General features: G+C 35.1%; 1 protein-coding gene across 1 annotated transcript; it reads left to right on the plus strand.

Moving 5' to 3' along the window:
* The first annotated feature begins 5,925 nt into the window (after positions 1-5,925).
* sob (sister of odd and bowl) lies at positions 5,926-18,249 on the plus strand. The gene is made up of 2 exons (XM_075297467.1): positions 5,926-8,207; positions 17,203-18,249. The coding sequence occupies exons 1-2, from the start codon at positions 6,583-6,585 to the stop codon at positions 17,684-17,686; spliced, it is 2,109 nt and encodes a 702-aa protein (XP_075153582.1). The 5' UTR covers positions 5,926-6,582; the 3' UTR covers positions 17,687-18,249.
* The last annotated feature ends 631 nt before the right edge of the window (positions 18,250-18,880 follow it).

The following is an 18,880-nucleotide window of genomic DNA, read 5'->3' on the forward strand; positions in this document are numbered from 1 at the left end:
AATCTACCAAAATTTTATGTCTATAGAAAACTTTGTCAAAATTTTATTTCTATAGAAAATGTTGTCAACATTTTATTTCTAGAGAAAATCTTGTTAAAATTTTATTCGGTTCATAATAAAATTTTCATCATTTTCAAAATTTTATTTCTATTGAAAATTTTGTCAAAATTTTATTTCTATAGAACATTTTGTTCAAATTTTATTCGGTTCATAATCATGGTTGCCACTCGAGCCACAAATAATCTATCAAGATTTTATTTCTATAGAAAATTTTGTCAAAAGTTTATTTCTATAGAAAATTTTGTTAAAATTTTATTTCTGTAGTAATTTTTGTCAAAATTTTCTTTCTATAGAATATTTTGTCAAAATTTTTATTTCCATAGAAAATTTTGTGAAAATTTTATTTCTATAGAAAATTTTGTTAAAATTTTATTTCTGTAGAAAATTTTGTCAAAATTTTATGTCTACTTTGTCAAACTGAATTATATACGTATTGGATCGATCTTTTTTGATTTAATATATACCACTTATGGACTTACATACAATTTAGAAGATGGTGGTAGGAGGTTTTAAGATACCTTGCCATCGGCAAGCGTTACCGCAACTTAAGTAATTCCATTGTGGATGGCAGTGTTTAGAAGAAGTTTCTACGCAATCCATGATGGAGGGTACATAAGCTTCGGCCTGGCCGAACTTACGGCCGTATATACTTGTTGAGGTTATACGTACTCATAACGTTTTGACATACGAGCGCTATTTTTGTTGTTTACAGGAACTAAAAAGATCATTATCGATTAACACTAGTTTTTCACTAACAAAAAAAAAAGAAATACATTCCGTAATCGTGAACGGGCGGTAACAAAATGAAACAGAAACGTTCACGAAAAATCAAAACGGAATGTTCACGGTTTCGTCCACGGGCGTTCACGATTTCATGAACGGCTTTCCATCATAGGATGGGGGTATATTAGCTTTGTCATTCCGTTTATAAAACATCGAAATATTGCTCTAAGATCTGGGTCGTGGTGAAATTCTTAGTCGATCTAATCATGTCCGTCCGTCCGTCTGTTGCAATCACGCTAACTTCCGAACGAGACAAGCTATCGACTTGAAACTTGGCATAAGCAGTTGTTATTGATGAAGGTCGGATGGTATTGCAAATGGGCCATAGTGGACCACGTTTACGTATAGCCCCCATATAAACCGACCCCCATATTTGGCTTGCAGAGCCTCTTACAGAAGCAAATTTCATCCGATCCGATTGAAACTTGGTACGTGGTTTTAGTATATGGTATCTAACAATCATGCAAAAATAGGTCAATAATTAATAGGTTGGTTGATAAGTCCCCGATCTAACAAAAAAAAAATCATTTTTTTGTCAAAATTCGTTTTTATTATTCAACATATTTCCCTTCAAGAGCGATTATAACGACCTTCCAATTTTTTGATAGCATTTTGGTAGTACTCCTTCGGTTTTGCCTCAGTTTCAGCGATCACTTCTTCATTGCAGCCAAATTTTTTTCTCTGCGACCATCCTTTTGAAGTCTGAGAACAAGATAAAGTCGCTGGGGGCCAAATCTGGAGAATACGGTGGGTGGGGAAGCAATTCGAAGCGCAATTCATGAATTTTTGCCTTGGTGGAACAACATTTTTTCTTCTTCATATGGGGCCGTTTTGCCGCGATTTCGACCTTCAAACGCTCCAATAACGCCATATAATAGTCACTGTTGATGGTTTTTCCCTTCTCAAGATAATCGATAAAAATTATTCCATGCGCATCCCAAAAAAACAGAGGCCATTACTTTGCCAGCGAACTTTTGAGTCTTTCCACGCTTCGGAGACGGTTCATTGGTCGCTGTCCACTCAGCCGACTGTCGATTGGACTCAGAAGTGTAGTGATGGAGCCATGTTTCATCCATTGTCACATATCGACGGAAAAACTCGGGTGTATTACGAGTTAACAGCTGCAAACACCGCTCATCAACACGTTGTTGTTTTTGGTCAAATGTGAGCTCGCGCGGCACCCATTTTGCACAGAGCTTCCGCATATCCAAATATTGATGAATGATATCACCAACACGTTCCTTTGATATCTTTAAGGCCTATGCTGTCTCGATCAATGGATTTTTTTTATGTTTTCGTCGGTAACTACCTCTTTCGGGCGTTCACTGCGTTCACCGTCCTCCGTGCTCATTTCACCACGCTTGAATTTTGGATACCAATCAATTAATGTTGATTTCCCTGGGGCAGAGTCCCCAGGGAAAAACTCATTATCAAGCCAACACACAATAACAAAAGTTGCTTCACAAAAGTCGCTCTATCTCACAAACTAATTGACTACAGACGACAAATTTTTACACGAATCATTTGAAGGTTGGTACTATATAAAAATAATATGCACTTAACTAGCGACGCCATCTATATGTCAGACAACCTGTTATATATAGCTCCTATATAAGCCGATCCCCAGATTTGACCTCGGGAGCCTCTTGTAGGAGCAAAACTCATCCTATCCGGCCGTATATACTTGTTTAACTTGGGGAACCACCGTGGTGCAATGGTTAGCATGCCCGCCTTGCATACACAAGGTCGTGGGTTCGATTCCTGCTTCGACCGAACACCAAAAAGTTTTTCAGCGGTGGATTATCCCACCTCAGTAATGCTGGTGACATTTCTGAGGGTTTCAAAGCTTCTCTAAGTGGTTTCACTGCAATGTGGAACGCCGTTCGGACTCGGCTATAAAAAGGAGGTCCCTTGTCATTGAGCTTAACATGGAATCGGGCAGCACTCAGTGATAAGAGAGAAGTTGAGAATGTGGTATCACAATGGACTGAATAGTCTAAGTGAGCCTGATACATCGGGCTGCCACCTAACCTATCCTAACCTAACTAACCTAGGTTAAGCTCTTGTAGAAGCCGATTATTTTATGCTTCTCATCTTGATTATTCAGACCATTATAATTTGCTGTAATGGTGAGTGCTGCCTGAGAGTGTACATGGAACAATCCATTGAAATATTGATAAAACTAACGTAATTTATCAAACAAAGACAGTCATGCCTCTATAGTGGGCCAAGATGCCTGTATCAATTGCTTTGGCTTCGGACATAACCGTTCTACCTGCCCTGATCACACAATGATGCATTGAGAAGAAAGTGAGGCGGAATCAGGCATATAAAACGTACATTCTTCCCCCAAGGAACAACAGCAAAATGTTTAAATTGAATGGTTGAGAAATTATACGATCGGTTGCTATTTCCCCCAAGACAATATTTGAAAATGCAAGACCATATGATTGGATTCCACAAGATGCCGAAAGACGCAAAGAGCCAGCATTAAATGTGAATTGGTTTGTCAAAGAAAACCATATACTGGAGCTCTGTATCCACAAGTTCATAAATCATGCCTATTGAGAGGTAATGTGAAATCTACCTTTGACCTGAGTCCTTTATGATTTGAGGGTGCATACTGGCTCTGCGAGATTTCAGCGCCTGTAGGTGCTATTACTAAGCGATTGCTGCTATGTACCACAACGATGCCATCGTCCTGACATTTCCAAATACGCAGGTTGTCGCAAACTTGATCATTCTGAAACTCAGAATTTCAAAATTGACGGAGTCATCACCTTTAACGCAGAATTATTCTAGGTCCCCTCAATAAAGTGGAAAAGAATCCAAGCATCCTACAACAATACACGATATTTGAGTTGGTTATCAGTGGCTTTTGTGATCTTTACTGCGATTCTGTTCCTTCGGTTATTTTGTCCTCTCATTCGTCATGATGACAGATTATTTGCCGAGTAGCCTCCATCCGAGGCCCGGCAGTATGTTGAAACCATGTTCATCAGCCGCAAAAGTTTAAAAAAGGTACCCTTTGACGCCATGTTGATTTTAAGTTTAATTTTGAATACATTTCGTTTTGTTTCTTTTACTGAATTCATTTAACTTAACGTATGCTTTTATCTATGTGCATATATATATGCTAGGAGCATTCTTTATTTTAAGCGCTTTTTATATTTTTTAGTCTTTAAGGAGAACTCAATAAAGCTTTAACAGGGTGGCTGATAAGTCCCCGGTCTGACACATAGATGGCGTCGTTAGTGTTAAATGCATATTATTTTATATAGTACCAACCTTCAAATGATTCATGTCAAAATTTGACGTCTGTAAGTCAATAAGTTTGTGAGATAGAGCGTCTTTTGTGAAGCAACTTTTGTTATTGTGAGAAAATGGATAAAAGGAATTTCGTGTTTTGATAAAATAGTGTTTTCTGAAGGGAAAAAATACAGTGGAAGCAAAAACTTGGCTTGATAATGAGTTTCCGGACTCTGCCCCAGGGAAATCAACAATATTTGATTGGTATGCAAAATTCAAGCGTGGTGAAATGAGCACGGAGGACTGTGAACGCAGTAGACGCCCGAAAGAGGTGATTACCGACGAAAACATCCACAAAATCATTTTGAATAACCGTAAAATGAAGTTGATCGAGATAGCAGAGGCCTTAAAGATATCAAAGGAACGTGTTGCTCATATCATTAATCACTATTTGGATATGCGGAAGTTCTGTGCCGCGCAGAGCTCACATTTGACCAAAAACAACAACGTGTTGATGATTCTGAGCGGTGTTTGCAGCTGTTAACTCGTAATACACCCGAGTTTTTCCGTCGATATGTGACAATGGATGAAACATGGCTCCATCACTCCGTTTTTTGGGATGCGCATGGTATAATTTTTATCGATTATCTTGAGAAGGGAAAAACCATCAACAGTGACTATTATATGGCGTTATAGGAGCGTTTGAAGGTCGAAATCGCGGCAAAACGTCACCATATGAAGAAGAAAAAAGTGTTGTTCCACCAAGACAACGCACCGTGCCACAAGTCATTGAGAACAATGGAAAAAATTCATGGGCTTCGAATTGCTTCCCCACCCACCGTATTCTCCAGATTTGGCCCCCAGCTACTTTTTCTTGTTCTCAGACCTCAAAGGATGCTCGCAGGGTAAAAATTTGGCTGCAATGAAGAGGTGATCGCCGAAATTGAGGCCTATTTTGAGGCAAAACCGAAGGAGTACTACCAAAATGCTATCAAAAAATTAGAAGGTCGTTATAATCGTTGTATCGCTCTTGAAGGGAACTATGTTGAATAATAAAAACGAGTTTTGAAACAAAAAAAATGTGTTTTTCTTTGGAAAATCATTTGTAAAATCTGATTTCTGAGACCCATATATCAGAACTCTTCAATTGAATTGACTAGATAACCGTAAAATTGTATGTTATGAGAATTCTGCAGTTTAATTATAAGACCTTGTCTTGTTGTGCATGTAAACATTAAATAAATAAATAACGCTCCTACCGTCCATTTAGGCATGAATATAAAGTTTCTGACGCCCTACGAAATTCAATAAAAAAAATTCTTTGTTATAATATTGCGACTGAGACCACTGTGCCATCTCATACACTGCATACTTAGTTCCCTAAGGAACTTGTTCTGAGAGTCAACATAATATTACTCACCTTAGCTATATAAACCACAGAGAGTCAATTTAGGTACGCATATGAGTTAGTGTATGTGTGAGCCTGTGTAGTATGACACCTTTGCTCACCTGTCCGTTATGATCACTCTCATTCTTCCCCCCAGAGAGAGAGAGAGAGTTAATATTTGTTTTCCTCTTATGAAAATTAGCTCAGTTAAGAGTATTTCTCTCCCATTCACTCTTCTACAAGAAAGAAACACTTCCCTATTCCGAATACCATGACAAAGTCTTAACGAAGAGATCTTTTTTGGTTTGTCGGCCAAAAAACGAGCAAGTGGCGAGTATGTAATTGCCTTGATGGTATTGGTGGCTTTTGGTAGTGGTTACTCAAAGATTGTTGGTGTGTTTTTTCTCTTCTTGTGGTCCGCGTGAAATACACTAGGCAATGGACATTTAGTTTGTTCGTGGACTTCTCAACACTGGGCGCACTTATCGCTACTCGTATTCAGGGAAACGTCAAACGCAGTGGTCATTCCGTCCATGCCAGTGTATAGAGTTTGTGTAAAGCCAGTAACCATACAATAAAATAAAAAACAAAACAAATTTTTAACGGACTTTTAAAACAATTCGATCAGGGGTGGAAATTTCATCCCCTGTTTCGGGTCTTCTCTCTCCCCCCTCTGTGAGTGTATGTGTGCTAAGTAAAAGTGTTAATAGGAAAGTGCGTGTAATGGTTTAATTGGCCTATTTTGGAAAGGGGATCCATCCACTATCGAGCTGATCCAAACCCATAATTGGCGTAGTTGATCGTTGGAAATTTTTCAAGGAAAAAACAAAGAAAAGTGAAGCATACCTGCCTAGTTTGTATTTTATGGCTTTGGAAAAGCGTGACTCCTAGAAGATTTATGGTGTCGTGTGATAAGACTCTTCCTGAGATTTTTTGTAACCGAAAATTTTTCGAAAATCTTAAACGTTGCTGTCTTTTGAAAAGCAATCACTCAATAGCGGATTGTTGAAGTCTTGTCAGATCACGGAGACACTAAACTCCCCACAAGAATAGTTAGTAACACTTTACGCATCGCTAAGATCTCCACTGCATCTCCATTGATTATGGATTCTTTGGAGGTGGAATATAATGGAAATGCTGCAGGAACATCGGGTTCATCAACAAATATGGGAAATACCTCAACCTGTTCCAACACATCCTCTTCCTCCTCTTCAGCATCGACGAAAAAAGGTCATTCCCATGATTCCTATTTGAATAGGAGCGAGGTCAATCATAGTCGCCATCAAATGCTTAGTATTTCCACTTCCTGCTCTAACGCCTTGGCCACCGCCACTAATGCTAGTGCCAGTGCAGTTCAAACCCAACAGGCCATTAGCGAAATCATTAATAATCCAGCATTGTTGGAAGTTTTGGTCAATGCTTCAACCCTGCAACAGCTACAACAGCAATCAGCATCAGTTCCCAATGCGACGGCCCCACTTCCACCAGCACCATCATCATCATCCTCATCGGCATCCTCACAATCGTCAGCAACATCATCATCATCGTCGTCTTGTTCCAAGGATGGAAATGCCTCTGGCAAATCAACAAATACTCAACAAACGTTGTCTAGCAAAGCTAACAACTCCTCCAATTCGATGAATATGAATTCGCAAAACTCCAGCGTTTCAAACCACAATAACAACAACAACAATAGCTCCACCAGCACCGCAACCAGTACCAATGATTTAGCAGCTGCAGCTGCTGTCTTTCTATCATTGCAAGGTACAATGGTAACAAGTTTGCAACAAGCAGCCTTACTTCCCGTAAATTCACCAGCTGCTGCTGCCTTAAATTTGCAAGCCTTAGAATCATATCTGGCTTTGCAGCGAATCACTGGTAAATCAGATGTTTTTCGTTTTAATAGCAGCGTGGGAAATAATAGTGGCGGCGGTAGTGCAGGTGGAGGCTCATCTACTCTGGAGCTGGGCAATGAACGTAGAAATGACTCCGGTCATAATAACAAACAAAATTCATCAACAGTCACCCTAACATCATCGCATGTCCAGGGCAAGGATTCAAGCAATTGTAATGATCATGAAACACTTGCATCATCATCGTCATCATCATCCTATACGGAAAGGACCACAAAATTACCTTCGGCAAATAGCCTTTTTCATTCGCTGCACTCATCAAATGCTACGGCAACATCTTCTGCATCAGATCTGGGAGATTGTGATCCTTTGCCCATACTCAATAATACCAGTGATGATACTCTCAATTTTGATTCTAGCGAATTGGAAAATAGTTTTCTATTCAATTCAGCTCTTCTAAGTTCCATATCGGGGGCTCAGCAACATCAGCAGCAGCAGCATCAACAGCAACATCCTCATCAGACTTCTTGTTCCCAGGATTTGGATCAAATGTCTGCCTTACAGGCTTCGATGTTTCAAGATAAACTCAACACGTTGGCTGTGGCCGAATGTCATTCCGTTCATGCTACTTCCTCTAATTCTGCCACGGAATCTTCGCTATGTTCGAGTGGTGGAAATGGTACCCAAACTACCGCCGCTGTTTTGGCCAATGCCCAAAGGGCCAAAAAGCAATTCATATGCAAATTCTGTAATCGCCAATTCACCAAGTCCTATAATTTGCTCATTCACGAAAGAACCCATACCGATGAGAGACCTTATTCTTGCGATATTTGTGGTAAAGCCTTCCGGCGCCAGGATCATTTAAGGGATCATAGGTAAGTTGATTAAATCGAACAATTGCATTCATATAGAAAACTGGTGAATATGGTTCGTTAGATTGGGAGAGGAAAACGTTGGAAGAATTTTTCATTTTTTTTTTACTCATTGCATTCTAAGTTGAATTTTACGCCTCTTCCAAACATTTATATTACTTGAAGCATCATAGATAAGATTGATTTCGGAATGTTGATTTCCAAAAGGAAGGCATATTTGAGTTCAAATGTGTGCATTACTTAGAAAAAATCATGAACGGCGTGCTCATTTCAAAACGATCCGTTCATGAAAGTGAATCAACCCACATATGGCGTCAAACAGAGAACAGACGGTGTCCATCTGACAACGATAGACTGACACCATGCATTGTCAAAACAACAACCAGCATTCATGATTTGAAAACGGAATGGTTACGAATTTATAAAAAAAATCGCTAACGTGACAGTCGCGACCACCGACGGAGTGGCCATAAAAATGTCTAACGAATATTTTAGACATTCTTATAGATAAAAATCATGGCCAACGAAAAATGAAAAATCATGGCCAATAATGAAATCGTAAACGCCCGTTGACGAAACCGTAAACATGCCGTTTTGATTTTTCGTGAACTTCCGTTTACTTTTGTTACCGTCCGTTCACGATTTTGGAACGTAATTTTTATATCCATCACCATAGAATGGGGTATAATAAATTTGTCATTCCGTTTGTAACACATCGATTTCCCACTATATAAAGTATATATATTCTTGATCAGGGAGAAATTCTAAGACGATATAAGCATGTCCGTTTGTCTGTCTGTTGTAATCACGCTACAGTCTTAAATAAAGGAGCCATCGTCCTGAAATTTGGCACAGAATCGTCTTTTGTTTGCATGCAGCCCAAGTTGAAGATGAGCTATATCAGTCCAGGGTTTGATATAGCTCCCATATAAACCGATCCGCCGATTTGGGGTCTTGGGTTTATAGAAATCGTAGTTTTTATCCAATTTGCCTGAAATTGGAAATCTAGAGGTATTCTAGGACCATAAAGAAGTGTGCCGAAAATTGTCATTATCGTAGAATGTTTTAATATAGCCCCCATATAGACCGATCTCCCGATTTTATTTCTTGGGCTTTTAGAATCCGTAGTTTTTATCCAAGTTGCTTGAAATTTAAAATCTAGAGGTATTCTAGGACCATAAAGAGGTGGGGCGAAAATTGTGAATATCGGTCCATGTTTTGGTATAGCCCCCATATAGACCGATCTCCCGATTTTACTTCTTGGGCTTCTAGAATCAATCAAACACATTTTTTTTGTCAAAATTCGTTTTTATTATTCAACATAGTTCCCTTCAAGAGCGATACAACGATTATAACGACCTTCCAATTTTTTGATACCATTTTGGTAGTACTCCTTCGGTTTTGCCTGAAAATAGGCCTCAGTTTCGGCGATCACCTCTTCATTGCAGCCAAAATTTTTCCCTGCGAGCATCCTTTTAAAAATGTCGCTGGGGGCCAGATCTGGAGAATGTGGGTGGGTGGGGAAGCAATTCGAAGCCCAATTCATGAATTTTTGCCATCGTTCTCAATGACTTGTGGTACGGTGCGTTGTCTTGGTGGAACAACACTTGTTTCTTCTTCATATGCGGCCGTTTTGCCGCGATTTCGAACTTCAAACGCTCCAATAACGCCATATAATAGTCACTGTTGATGATTTTTCCCTTCTCAAGATAATCGATAACAATTATTCCATGCGCATCCCAAAAAACAGAGGCCATTACTTTGCCAACGGACTTTTGAGTCTTTCCACGCTTCGGAGACGGTTCACCGGTCGCTGTCCACTCAGCCGACTGTCGATTGGACTCAGGAGTGTAGTGATGGAGCCATGTTTCATCCATTGTCGCATATCGACGGAAAAACTCGGGTGTATTACGAGTTAACAGCTACAAACACCGCTCAGAATCATCAACACGTTGTTGTTTTTTGTCAAATGTGAGCTCGCGCGGCACTCATTTTGCACGGAGCTTTCGCATATCGAAATATTGATGAATGATATGATCAACACGTTCCTTTGATATCTGTAAGGCCTCCGCTATCTCAAAATCATTTTGTGGATTTTTTTAATGTTTTCGTCGGTAACCACCTCTTTCGGGCGTCCACTGCGTTCACCGTCCTCCGTGCTCACGCTTGAATTTTGCATATCAATCAATTATTGTTGATTTCCCTGGGGTAGAGTCCGGAAACTCATTATCAAGCCAAGTTTTTGCTTCCACCGTATTTTTTCCCTTCAGAAAACAGTATTTTATCAAAACACGAAATTCCTTTTTTCCATTTTTTTCACAATAACAAAAGTTGTTTCACAAAAGACGCTCTATCTCACAAACTAATTGGCTTACAGACGTCAAATTTTGATACGAGTCATTTGAAGGTTGTGTCAGACCGGGAATTTATCAGCCAACCTGCTATTTGATTCATGGTGGTGGGTATTTAAGATTCGGCCCGGTCGAACTTACTACTGTATAGACTTGTTTTGAAGGTATTTTAGGCATTTACCGAAATAGACTATAATTGGAATATTTTTCCATTATGGTTCCAGAGTAATTCTTGGCTCTCAAAAATACAAAATGCATATCGGTTTATATGGGTCCTATATTAAAAATTGGATATTGAGGGATATCCATCAAGTCCAATGTTATTCCAATACTGCAGTATTAAAATTATTGGTCGATTGCCGACGGTAATCTCTTGAAATTGTTGTATATTGTTCAGGAAATAAAGCTGATTTGTTTTAGGGGAGTTTTCAAAGTCGGCTTAAAATTATAAATACACATATCATTTCTGATTATACAAATATTTCTTCTTCAGTTTATTGGAAATTTACCCCTATAGGTTTTTTTTACTTTTCCATGATACCAAAACTAAAAGTTGCCTTTGCGAGTTTCGTAAATAAGTATACAAATATAGTTAAAAAGGAAAATTTCGGAAATTTCCATAATTAAATATAGTCCCCATATAAACCGATCCCCAGATTTTAACTTCGGAGCATCTTGGAGCAGCAAAATTCGTCAGATTTGCTTCAAATGTGGAATGTGGTGTTAGTATAACACCAACAATGCAAAAATTGGTTTATATCGGTCCATAATTATATATAGCCCCCAGGGCTGTGGAGTCGAGCCAATTTTGCTCGACTCCGACTCCGACTCCGACTCCAGCATTTTTCATCAGCTCGACTCCGACTCCGACTCCGGAGTCGACTCCGGGTAATATAACTAAATCTCATTTTAGTACCACTATTTTATAGTTCTATTGAGGGGGTATATATGGGGTATATATATGGATCGATATAAACTATCGTATTTATTTATGTGTGCAAGAAAGGTCTTAATTTCGCATTTATACCAATTAAACTCTTTATTTCAAATTTAGGGCAATGTTTAATAAATAAAATAATGATATAAATACCCATCATAATATGAGAAGATACCGACAGTATATGTATTTGTGGACGAAAATTATTATAAAGGGTTATATTCCCATATGCATGAATTTGAATCTGAATCGATTTAGACAAAATTGTATATACTTCTAGAAAATCTCTGTACCTAAAATTTAAATCTAACGTTATGGGACGTAACACAATTATAGCAAAAAATAAAAATGCAAAGAAAGTCTAAAGTCGGGCGGGCCGATTGTAACATACTCTGCACAACTTTGTATTTAGATCTACATTTCGATAAAATCTGAAATCAGACTTCTACAAAATCTCGTGCAGTATTTGGGAAACATTCATAATTTTTTATATAGCAAAATTTGAGTCACTTTTACCAGTTTTCGACATATCAGTGAGTATCAGTAAGAAAAAAATTTGAGAAAATTTGCTATATAAATAAAATTTTGACAAATTGTTTTATAGAAATAAAATTTTGAAAAAAAATATAAATAGAAATTTTGGAAAAATTTTTGTGTAGTAAATAAAAGTTTGCAAAATTTTCTATAGAAACAAAATTTGAACTAAATTCTCTATATAAATAAATGTTTGAGAAAATTTTCTATATAAATAAATTTTTACCAAATTTTCTATAAAAAAAACTATAGTAAACAAATTTTGACAAAATTTTCTATAGAAATAAAATTTTGAAAAAAATATCAATAGAAATTTTTGGAAAATTTTTTGTGTAGTAAATAAAATTTTGCAAAATTTTCTAAACAAATAAAATGCTGCAAAATGTTCTATAGAAAGAAAATTTAGACTAAATTTTCTATAAAAATAAAATATAAAATTTTGTATAAAAAAAATCTATAGTAACAAAATTTTGGCACAATTTTCTATAAAAAAAATTTGAAAAAATTATTAATAGAAATTTTGGAAAATTTTTTGTGTAAATAAAATTTTGCACAATTTTCTATAGAAGCAAAATTTTGGCTAAATTTTCTATAGAAATAAATTTTTGACAAAATTTTCTACATAAAAATATTTTTATACCCACCACCATAGAATGGTGACAGGGGTATAATAAGTTTGTCATGTCGAAGATGAGCTAGATCGGTCCAGGTTTTGATATAGCTCCCATATCAACCGATCGCCCGATTTGGGGTCTTGGGCTTATAAAAACCGTAGTTTTTATCCAATTTGCCAGAAATTGGAAACCTAGAGGTATTCTAGGGCTATAAGGAGGAGTGCTGAAAATGGTGATTATCGGACCATGTTTTAATATAGCTCCCATATAGACAGAACTCCCGATTTTATTTCTTGAGCTTCTAGAATCCATAGTTTTTATCCAATTTGTCTGAAATTGGAAATCTAGAGGTATTATAGGACCATTACAAGGCGTGCCGAAGATGGTCATTATTGGACGAAGTTTTGATATAGCCCCCTTTTAGACCGATGTTACGAGTTTACTTCTTGGACTTCTACAATCCGTAGTTTTTATCCAATTTGCCTGAAATTTGAAATCTGGAGGTATTCTAGGACCATTAAGAGGTGTGCCGAATATATTGTGTATCGGTCCAGTTTTTGATATAGTCTCCTTACAAACCGGCCCTCCGTTTTGGGGTCTATATTCTAGAACTACAATAGATGTGCTGAATACTGTACGTATCCTTCCATGTTTCTGGCGTAACCCCATTAGTCCGATTGGACCAAAATAGATCCAAAAAATTATTGAAGTTGGTCTGATGGTCAGACCAAATGGAATTTTTCTGCAGAAATAACATTTGGACAAAAATTTCTATAGAAATAAAATTTTAACAAAATTTTCATAGAAATAAAATGTTAACAAATTTTTCATAGAAATAAAATTTTAACAAAATTGTGTATAGAAATAAGCTTCTTAAAAAATTTTGGGATACAATATTATGCAAAAATTTTGTACAAATTTTAAGAAAAAATAAAATTTTGCGATAACTTTCTATAGAAAAAGATTTCTGCTAAATATGTAATAGAAATAACATTTTGGCTAAATTTTTTACAGAAATTAAATTTTGGCTAAATTTTCAATAGAATTAATTTTTGGCTACATTTTCTATAGAAATTAAATTTTGGCTAAATTGAAATTTTGGCTAAAATGAAATCTATTGAAATAAAATTTGGACCAAATTTTCTATAGAAATAAAATATGGACAAAATTTTCGATAGAAATAGAATGAGGTCAAAATTTTATATAGAAATAAAATTTTGAAAAAATTTTCTTTCGAAGAAAAATTTTAGAAAAATTGTAACTTTTAAATTATATTAATTTAAATTAGAAAACTGGTCCCCTGGTACGAATTTTGGAAAAATTTGGTCCAAAATAAAAATTCGTTGTTGCAACGCTGGTAAGGCCTCCATATAGACCGATTTCAGATATTGAGGGTACAGAAGGTGCATTTACCATAAATGTAAATTTGCCAGATAATTCTTCTCGTAATCATAAAACAGTTGGTGTACTATAGATTTTAGATTTCAAATCAAGGTATTTTTTCTTAATTTTCTTGCACATTTACAGGATATGTTTATGATTCCTTTAAAACTCAAACAAAAATAGTTCTTATAAATCCGGAATCTGATAGGTAAAATCTTTGCATTTATTTTCGGGATGCGAACTGGTTAAACTGATCTGTCATCAAACCCCCATGAAATTTTCTAAGGAAATTAGTATATTTTATTCATGGTGGTGGGTATTTATGATTCGGCCCGGACGAACTTACTGCTGTATATACTTGTTTTATTTTTTATTTTCTATAGAAATAAATGTTGACTTAATTTTCTATAGAAAAAAATATTTCTATAGTAATAATATCTCGAATAATTTTTTTATAGAAATTAAATTTTGACAAAACATTCTATATAAATACAATAGTGACAAAATTTTCTATAAAAAACAGCTTTGACAATTTTTTCTGTCATATGTGTGTAGGTATATAGCCTTAAAATAAAATTAAAAACAATAAATTCGAATTATTGTTCGAATTATTTCAAATAAATTGATATGGGGTTTAAAATGGATCGATCCAGCCCATTTGCTAGTCTAACATTCTAGGAAACATAAAATGATAGCCGTAATTGGAAGTTGATTTTCATTTCCAATCATGGTGTACATTGATCGAATGCATAACGCATTGGAAACTAATTTGCGTAAAAACTTTTTTAGTCACAAAAATGTGTAGTGTTTTAAAATATTTGGTTTAGCCGGAGTCGGAGTCGAGCAAAATTTTTACGACTCCGACTCCGACTCCGACTCCAGCCAAATCTTCAGACTCCGACTCCAAGACTCCGACTCCGACTCCGACTCCACAGCCCTGATAGCCCCCATATAAACCGATCCCCAGATTTGACCTCCGGAGCCTGTTGGAGAAGCAAAATTCATCCGATCCGGTTGAAATTTGGTACGAGGTGTAAACATGTGGTATTTAACAACCACGCAAACATTGGTCTTTATCCGTCCATAAATATATAGCCCCCATATAAACCGATCCCCAGATTTGAACTCCGGAGCATCTTGGAGGAGCAAACTTCATCTGATCTGGTTGAAATTTGGTACGTCGTGTAAGTATATGGTCTCTAATAACCATGCAAAAATTGGTTCATATAGGTCCATAAATATATATAGCCTCCATATAAACCAATCCCCAGATTTGAACTCCGGAGCATCTTGGAAGAGCAAAATTCACCCGATCAATTTGAAATTTGGTATGTGGTGTTAGGATATGGTCTATAACAACCATGACAAAATTGGTTCATATAGGTCCATAATTATATATAGCCCCCATATAAACCGATCCCCAGATTTGATCTCCGGAACCCTTTGGAGGAGAAAAATTCATCCGATTGGGGTGAAATTTGGTATGTGGTATTAGTATATGGTCTCTAAGAACCATGCAAAAATGGGTCCATATCGGTCCATAATTATATATAGTCGCCATATAAACCGATTCCCAGATTTGATTTCCGGAGCCTGTTGGAGGAGCAAAATTCGTCAGATTCGCTTGAAATTTGGTACGTGGTGTTAGTATATGGTCTCTAAAAACTATGGAAAAATTGGTCCATATCTTTCCATAATTATATATAGTCCCCATATAATATATAGCCGATCCCCAATCACACAAAAATTGATCCATATCGGTTCATAATCATGGTTGCAACTCGAGCCAAAAATAATCTGCCAAAATTTTATTTCTATTGAAACTTTTGTCAACATTTTATTTCGATAGAAAATTTGTCACCTCTATAGAAAATTTTGATAAAATTTTACTTCTATAGAAAATTTTGTCAAAATTTTATTTCTGTAGAAAATTTTGTCAAAATTTTATTTCTATAGAAAATTTTGTGAAAATTTTATTTCTATAGAAAATTTTGTCAAAATTTTATTTCTATAGAAAATTTTGTCAATATTTTATTTCTATAGAAAATTTTTTCAAAATTTTATATCTATATAGAAAATTTTCTTAAAATGTTATTTCTATGGGACATTTTGTCAAAATTTTATTTATATGGAAAATTTGGTTAAAATTTTATTTCTATAGAAAATTTTGTGAAAATTTTATTTCTATAGAAAATTTTATTTCTATAGAAAATTTTGTCAAAATTTTATTTCTGTAGAAAATTTTGTCAAAATTTTATTTCTATAGAAAATTTTGTCAAAAATTTATTTCTATAGAAAATTTTGTTAATTTTGTTTATTTCTATAGAAAATTTTGCCAACATTTTATTTCTATAGAAAATTTAGTTAAAATTTTATATCTATAGAAAATTTTGTCAAAATTTTATTTCTATAGAAAATTTTGTCAAAATTTTATTTCTATAGAAAATTTTGTCATAATTTTATTTCTATAGAAAATTTTGTCAAAATTTTATTTCTATAGAACATTTTGTCAAAATGTTATTTCTATGGAAAATTTTGTCAAAATTTTATTTCTATGGAAAATTTTGTCAAAATTTTATATCTTTATAGAAAATTTTGTCAAAAATTTATTTCTATAGAAAATTTTTTTAAAATTTTATTTCTATAGAAAATTTTGTCAAAATTTTATTTCTATGGAAAATTTTGTCAAAATTTTATTTCTATGTAAAATTTTGTCAAAATTGTATTTCTATGGAAAATTTTGTTCAGATTTTATATCTATATAGAAAATTTTGTCAAAATTTTATTTCTATAGAAAATTTTGTCAAACTGAATTATATGCGTCCTTTTTGTTGGTTTAATATATAGGACGTATGGGCTAACTTACAATTTAGAAGACGGTGTTAGGATGTTTTAAGATAACTTGCAATCGGCAAGGTATTACGAAATTACAAAAAATGTAAATACATTTTGTATCCAAAAATCTAACTTTTATTAGTCCTTGTTATTGAGTCAATATTTTTTTCGTGTACTATATATGTAAGGCATTTTTAATTGACACGATTCCGCAATCAATCTAATGGACCATGTCTTCTCCTTTTGTTTGTGGAACATAAGATAAACATGCATACATCATTTACTTATAGCTGCGCTTTGTTTTTGTTTCCCTTTCTTATTACCTCATCTCATTTGCTCCACAGGTACATACACTCCAAGGAGAAACCTTTTAAATGTGCCGAATGTGGTAAGGGTTTTTGTCAGTCACGAACATTGGCTGTGCATAAAATCCTCCATATGGAAGAATCACCACATAAATGCCCCGTGTGCAATCGTTCATTTAACCAGAGGTCAAACTTAAAGACACATCTGCTTACCCATACCGACATTAAGCCATACAATTGTAATGCCTGTGGTAAGGTCTTCCGACGGAATTGTGATTTAAGACGACATAGCCTGACACATAATCTAACATCGAATGCCAGTACAGCTATGACCGACTCATTGATATCTCTGAGTTCTACAGTTAATGAGTTGCTCAATAGTTCGGGATCAAAAGATATGGGATTAGGTTCACCGAGTCCTCAGTCTTCATCATCATCGGCAAGTAGTGTCATGTTATCGGCCGTGTGTACGTCATCATCAAGAAAATCAGCGAATATGGATTTAATAGCTGTCAATGATTAAAATGGAAGATGAAGAAAAAAAATACACACACACACAGATATAATACTTGGTTGCATAGACTATAGACTTTAGGTAGATGAGCCATGAGTGTCAAACTATTTGTGACAGTTCCGAAGATTAAGAATAAACGAGAAAAATAAGAGCACGCTTACAATCTCTTTCGTTTTCCTTTTTGTAGTTTGCCAATTTTACACAAAATTAGAACGTTTATGATGCAACAGAGGATTTATAAATAAATTAATATATTAAAAGTTCATATTTGAACAAAAAATTGTGACCAAAATCGCGAAAATACGAAATTTAATTTTGAGCAGCATTGCTCTTTACGAACAACACAAAAGCAAATGCACGAAAATTAATGTTTGGGACTGACTCTTTACGAAAAAATCAAAACGAAATGTCAGAAAATTAATTTTTGGAACTGACACATTGTTTTTAAAGAGAATAGTGGATCATCTATCTAAAGTCTATAGTCTATGACTTGGTTGTAAGCATTTAGCACTACTCTCTCTCCCTCTCTATTTCTAAATCTCTTGCTTTGTTTGATAATAAGTTCTCTCTTTTCCAAAAAAAAACCCTTTTTGTGTATGATGATTCTCTTAGCATTTTCTCTCTCTATTTGATATTGCTTAAGTATCTCTGCCTAAGCTATTTTTGTGGTTCTCACTAGATTTTTTTAAGTACAAATTGTAGTAATTATTAATCTCAATTATCACAGCAATCACCTATAAAATCATGCATACATCAGCAAATAATTGTGGTGGGAAGGGGGGAAACGACATGTATAGATCATGTTAATGTCAAGTTGTGATTAATGATAACACTAAGAGATAAATGAGATGGTGTTAATACAAACATTTCTTCAAACTTGTTCTCCCACATAATATTCTCTTACAGCTCTTTGACGTTCCCTCCATTTCATCCAAACACATTCTAACCATTTGGTCTTCCATTAAAATCCAATTTAATGACATTTTTTTACATTTAGTTTTAATTTGTAGTTGTTAAATACAAATTGTGGTCCCGTTTTTTTTTTGGTTATAAAATATTAATAAATGTTTAGTTTCTATTTTTTAATATTTTCAATTTTATTTTACACATGAAAACGTCCCATAAGTTTTTTTTTCGAAGGAAGATATTTTTCTTTATTATAAGAGTTGCTCGAAGCATTACAAAGTCCCCAAAAGACTTGAA

The sequence above is a fragment of the Haematobia irritans genome, chromosome 2, assembly GCF_050003625.1.
Source record: "Haematobia irritans isolate KBUSLIRL chromosome 2, ASM5000362v1, whole genome shotgun sequence".
Lineage (NCBI taxonomy): Eukaryota > Metazoa > Arthropoda > Insecta > Diptera > Muscidae > Haematobia > Haematobia irritans.

Excerpts from the sequence above, each read along its gene's own strand:
- sob (XM_075297467.1), top strand. The coding sequence starts at position 6,583 with ATGGATTCTTTGGAGGTGGAATATAATGGAAATGCTGCAGGAACATCG. Across the intron at positions 8,208-17,202 it reads GATCATTTAAGGGATCATAG|GTACATACACTCCAAGGAGA; the intron begins GTAAGTTGATTA and ends TTTGCTCCACAG.